Below are 5,611 nucleotides of genomic sequence, written 5' to 3'. Positions count from 1 at the left end.
TACATGCAAAATATAAATTTGGCAATCCAAAACAATTTAGCTTTGATTCATAACGTTGAAGCTCAGATTATTCATCAATTACACATTCTTACAAAGAGAACACAAGGAACTTTGCCAAAGTAACACTACTATCAATACTAAGAAACATGTCAAAGTAATATCATTAAGAAGTGGGAAGATAATAGAGCAGCCACAAACAATAAGTTTTAAGCAAGATAAAGTTGATGATCATGAGAAGACTAGTAGAAGATGGAGGAATTGGAAGAGCAAATAATCAATCAGTAAGCTAAAAATTCAAAGAAAAATAAAGCTTCGAAGCTCAAGAATTCCAGGGAGTTTATATCTGATACTAATTCTCCTTTAATCTTTGATTGACTTGTTCCTTTTCATCATAGACTAAAAAATAATAAGCTTTATAATCAATTCTCTAAATTTTTTAGTATCTTTAAGCAATTACATATTAATATTCCTATTATTGAAGCTATTGAGCAAATGCCCAAATATGCTAAGTTTTTTAAGAATATTTTATCAAAGAAGTTAAAAGAGCATGAGATGATAATGTTAACTAAGGAGAGTAATGCAATTCCACAAAAGAAGTTGCCTCCTAGATTGAAAGATTCACGGAGTTTTCAAATTCCTTGCATTATAGGGAATTCTTATTTTGAGAAAGCATCACGGGATTTAGAAGCAGGTATTAATCTTGTACCTTATTTATTTTTGGAAATTAGATCCCGGAGAAGTAAAGTCCACTACAGTCTCTTTACAATTAGCAAACAGATCTATCAAGTACCCTCTAATAGAGCAAGTCTATTGCTTATCTTAGGTGTCCTTGTAGTTATCCGATTCATCACAATAACAATCAATCAGCCATCTCATCTTATATTATTAATCAGTGTTCATTAATGAAGTACAAAAGCATACCAAGCTGAACAAAGGGGAGAGAAGAAAATTTGCATGCTACAACAAATACAGCAAAAGTTTAATGGAGGAAATCCTTCATTGGGTCGTCATGATGGACTTTCTTCATCCTATATGCCTCCATATCTTCAGCAGTAACCTGTAAGGATTAAGACATTGACTGGTCAAACCCTATAACAGCACAACACATAGTCCAACAATCAAATCACGAGGGCCGACCAATCCAAATGTTACCTCATCATTCCACCTGACATTGTATTTCCGCTTTCTCTCATCTTTCTCCTCTCTTTTTCTTTCATCTTCCTGTCCAGGCAAATCATGTGCAATAAACATTAGCAACCATAGCATACCTCAAAGAGCAAAGTTCATGGAAGAACTTCAGCCAGCACTTAAAAATACCACGCCATGAACAAAAAATAGCATCCGTACTAAGGGAAATGTTGACCTGTAACATATCCCTACCTTTCAGGTTCTCGATAGAACTAAATACCGTTCACAAAAAAGCAGAACAAATTCTATAGTTGTAGCCAAATCAAGAAAATTAACAGACTTATGAGCAGCACCACTCGCCCACTTCACCAACGAACTGAGCAAACAAAATAAGGAACAAGAAAGGAAAAAATAAATGATTAGAGATTATCAGGTACTCCTTCTTATTGCCCCCCCGCTCGCATAAAGGTGGGGCAACCATATCAAGAGTCCCAGATTTATGTGAGTGGGGAACGATACATTAGGAGCAACTAATAATTTCCCAAATGATTTAAAAGGGCTTGTTCGTATTCACCTTTCTAAGTGCTTCAGCGAGTAACTTCTCATCCAAAATTAAATCTTCTGGAACCTCAGTTCCCCAAGTAGCAAGCTGTTTCTCCTCCACTGGTGCAGGTGCCTCTGTTTCCCATGAGTAATGCAGAATTAGACATAGAAATCTAGCCACAATTACATTTAGCTTATGAAGACTTAAAAATTTTATTTTGCCTAAAACCCCTGACAATCAATTGATCAATACTTTTAAGACTACAGGCTTATAATGTTCATGGAATCTAAATCAACAATTTTCCACCAGAAAATATGATCCGCGCACCATCCAAAATTACAAATAACAAAGTCAAAATTAAGTTTAAAAAAGCAAACTTTTACAATGAACCCTCAAATCAAATGATATTGTATGTATTAACAATAAAAAAATCTGGTCTTTTGAGGAGAGAAAAAAAGCTTGCAATGCTTTGTATGTTAATTATAGGTTAGAAAAACTGTTTCATGTCATGACATATTAAATATTACTTGAAAAGCTCTATATTTTTAATTATTTTATGGAACCAGCAGTTTAATTATTAATATAGAGGTTGAACTGACAACCATTGACCCAGGAACTCATCTGGGTCCAGGCAAGGTCTAGCAGCAACGGACAGAACTGAGACAAACCTTTAGTGGCCTCTTTACGATCAATATTAGCCTTCATAAGATCAGTTGCAGCCTCAGCAGCCTTTATTCCAGCAGCACCTGTGCAATAACTGTTCCGAATCATCTGCTTGCAGCACTTGTAGCCCCATTGATGATCCTTCCACCATGACCCCCACACGGTTGTGTGATTATTAATGAAAACATCTTCTTCATACTTGCTTCTAGGAAGTACAGTCTCCTGTAAATAGCATTGGACAGAGCAATTACAACACTTATTTATGCAGATGAAAAAAAAAAGTTCAATATGTCATGGCTCTTTTTCAGCTTGAGCCTTTCACCATCTTTGTAAATAGAATAAGAACTGGAAGCTATTTTGTTTGGACTGGTATAGGGTATGTAGTCATGGGTGGCAAATAGTACAAGGCTGAGTATTTTCTTTAAACATTGGGGGGCTTTGGGCACTTGATTGAGCAGGCACAAGCCTCTTGCAAATCCCACTTGAGGTGTTTGTAGTGCTGGGTAGAGCTTCAAATGAGGCTGAAGATGGCCTCTTTTTTATCCTAAGTATTATATTAGTGATATTAAAAGAGAATTTATATCTATTGCAAGACAGCATAACTTGAAGCAAAATTTGCAGCTGCACGTCTCAAGAAACACTCATAGTGACCAGATTCTCTTTTTATTTCTCTTACAATCATCAGCTTTGTTGTCCTTTTCTAAATGCTTTCTCTATCTCTCCACCATCTAAAGTTGATGAGAATATCAGTAACAACAGTGAGCCCCAGTTCCTCTTTCTTTGATGCATCAAAGTTAAATTGCCAGGTCTGACCTTAATTTTGTACCACTACCCATTCTGAATCATGTTGTGTCTACACAGGTAATGTGGCTCAGAATAGAAGTTCAAGTAACAGAGATAACAGGACCAACGACAATATTTTTTTGAAGTCATGCAGATAAAAATTGTCCCATATTAACCAAGGACCAAAATAAACCCATGGTTCTCATGAACCATACGAGTATTTGATGATAGAAAACAAGGTTCATTACAGCTTCTCCATGAAAACAGAAATACTATCAATTATCTGTAACAAAAAAAAACTACTAGTTGTTTCAATATTTACCTGCCCCTTGATAATCCGCCCTGCCCGATCATATTCAACTTGTCTTTCACTCTGTCCCAATAGAAGTTCTCTTGGAATTTCCTCTTCACTAGCCGCATTGCCATATTTCTCCATAATAGTGTCCTTCGTACGGGTCTTCAACTTCTCTTTTATGACCTTATGATTCTTATATAGCAACTCGGCTTGCGATGGAGCTGCTTGCATGTGAATATCTTGTCCCTTATCAAATGCCTCCCAAGCATGGATGTTGAGATGCTTGAACTCCAATGCTTGACCACTATTCCTATATTGGTTATCTCCCTGTAACATTTAAAAAGAGATGTTTAATAAAAATACCGTTTATGGCTCACAGCATATCAATGAAGTTGCAGAGCTATTTACAAATTTCCTACTCTCAAGAGCACTTACCTCGTAGAATTTTTCGTTTGGATCTGCATCTGGAAGAGGATCCTCACGCATGGACCGGGTTTTGGGATCATAGTGCGCAGAGTTAACATCAAGATTTAAAAGATATTTTGCTGTGTCCTCACGAATACGCAAATTCCTAACAGTTCCTGTGCTCCCACCACCTGTTGTTCGCACACGCTTCTCAACCTTTGCAAAGTCCATTTGTTTGCTCTCGTCAACCTTGGCTTCATCTACCCTTAAATCATCCTCATCATTGTCAACATCATTAACCCCATCCTCAGCATTTTGGTTCCCGTTTTTCTCCTCCAATTTTTTAAGTTGTTGTTCCTTCACATGCTTCCTTCGAGCCGCATCTCGAGCTTCATATCTTTCAACAACATGGGCATAGCTTGATGGGTCATAACCATTCCACCGGTCTCGCTTGCCATCATAATCAAGTTCAATAGTCTCTATTTTTTCATCAGGGGCTATGTGTATGTTAGTCCATTTTGCACCAACTTTCCTGGGCCTTTCCACGCATGACTTTGCAGCATGTGTCATAGCTCCACAACTGTAGCACATACAAGAGGATAAATGATCATCTTAAGACAAAAATGAAATTGAATGACATGCAAGCTCAAATGTCAGGCAAAGACTGCACACATACACACAGAGATCACTTACTTGTGGCATGCACCCTTTCTATATTTTTCAGCCTGGAAAACTTTTGCACCTCTATCATACCATGATTTTGTATAATTAGGATCTGATTTCCACTTCCTTTGATGTTTCAAGCTCTACTTATCAACAAAAAGATAATCAAAATCAAAATTTATCCTTTCCACAAAAAGAAGCATAGCAGCGAAAAAAGCAAGGTGCAAGCAACTTACAGGTTTCTCGGCATTGAGATACCAAGGTGCAGATGACATATACTGAGGAATGTGAGGATTAATCTCCTTTCCATCCTCATCAACCTCAGCAGGGGCAAGCCCAGCTTTACGAGCTTCTTCCAATTCAATCTGCTTCCTATGGTCCTCTCTAGACTTAAATGCAACTGCAAGACAAAGACCGACCGAAACGAGACTTAAATCTCAACCATGCTGCAAATTCTTTCACATTTATTTTATTTTGTATATAATCAGAATCTGTTACGCCCCTATTTCGACATAATTAACGCAAAAAAAAAAATCCAAATAATAGCTTAATTTATAAATATCAATATTTTGTCTAAGAAATCCCAATATTCCAAAGCTAATGTCAAGAAATCAGCATCCCAATCAAAATCACATAAAAATACAAACCTGACGCGGTTGCCATTATGCAAAGCAAGCCCTAACCCTAGTCTAAAACTCACAAACAAAGAATTCAGCAACCAAGTGTAAGAAACCCCGGAAAAGAGAGAAATAGGAGTAAAGGGGATTGAGAGATCAGGCACAGACACGGCGGGGCATATTTATCACTTTATATCCGTTTCCCTTCTTATCCGTTGCCACACCGCCAACAGGGGTTTTGGGCTTGCATTGCTTGGCATTTGGATTAACGAGACCTGTTTTGGGTAATTTAACTCGACCATTAAATTAATAATATAATATTGTGTCGGTGTGGCTAGAGAATGAGGGGAGTCGACCTGGCTTTCACTCTCGCCGTTTGTACGCTGGCAAGGTAAATTTTTTAAAAAATATAGTAATTTTGAAAAGTATGTTTATGAAAAATGAATTATTTTTTTATATTTAATAATGTTATGAAAAATAAGTTAGAAAATACTTTTTAGTATTTAATTATCT

At 36.8% G+C, this 5,611-nt stretch overlaps 1 protein-coding gene across 1 annotated transcript; it reads right to left on the bottom strand.

Moving 5' to 3' along the window:
- Window positions 1–853: 853 nt before the first annotated feature.
- On the bottom strand, window positions 854–5,383 carry LOC118037335 (pre-mRNA-splicing factor SLU7-A). Its single transcript, XM_035043291.2, has 9 exons — window positions 5,129–5,383; window positions 4,718–4,881; window positions 4,512–4,624; window positions 3,849–4,398; window positions 3,441–3,740; window positions 2,341–2,557; window positions 1,703–1,806; window positions 1,153–1,221; window positions 854–1,057 (listed from the first exon to the last, which is right to left on the bottom strand). Exons 1-9 carry the CDS (start codon window positions 5,142–5,144, stop codon window positions 980–982), a joined length of 1,611 nt encoding a protein of 536 aa, XP_034899182.1. The 5' UTR covers window positions 5,145–5,383; the 3' UTR covers window positions 854–979.
- Window positions 5,384–5,611: the final 228 nt, after the last annotated feature.

Source organism: Populus alba, chromosome 15 (genome assembly GCF_005239225.2).
Source record: "Populus alba chromosome 15, ASM523922v2, whole genome shotgun sequence".
Lineage (NCBI taxonomy): Eukaryota > Viridiplantae > Streptophyta > Magnoliopsida > Malpighiales > Salicaceae > Populus > Populus alba.
Note: the sequence above shows the minus strand (reverse complement) of the source record. Positions and strands in the feature narration are given on the sequence as shown.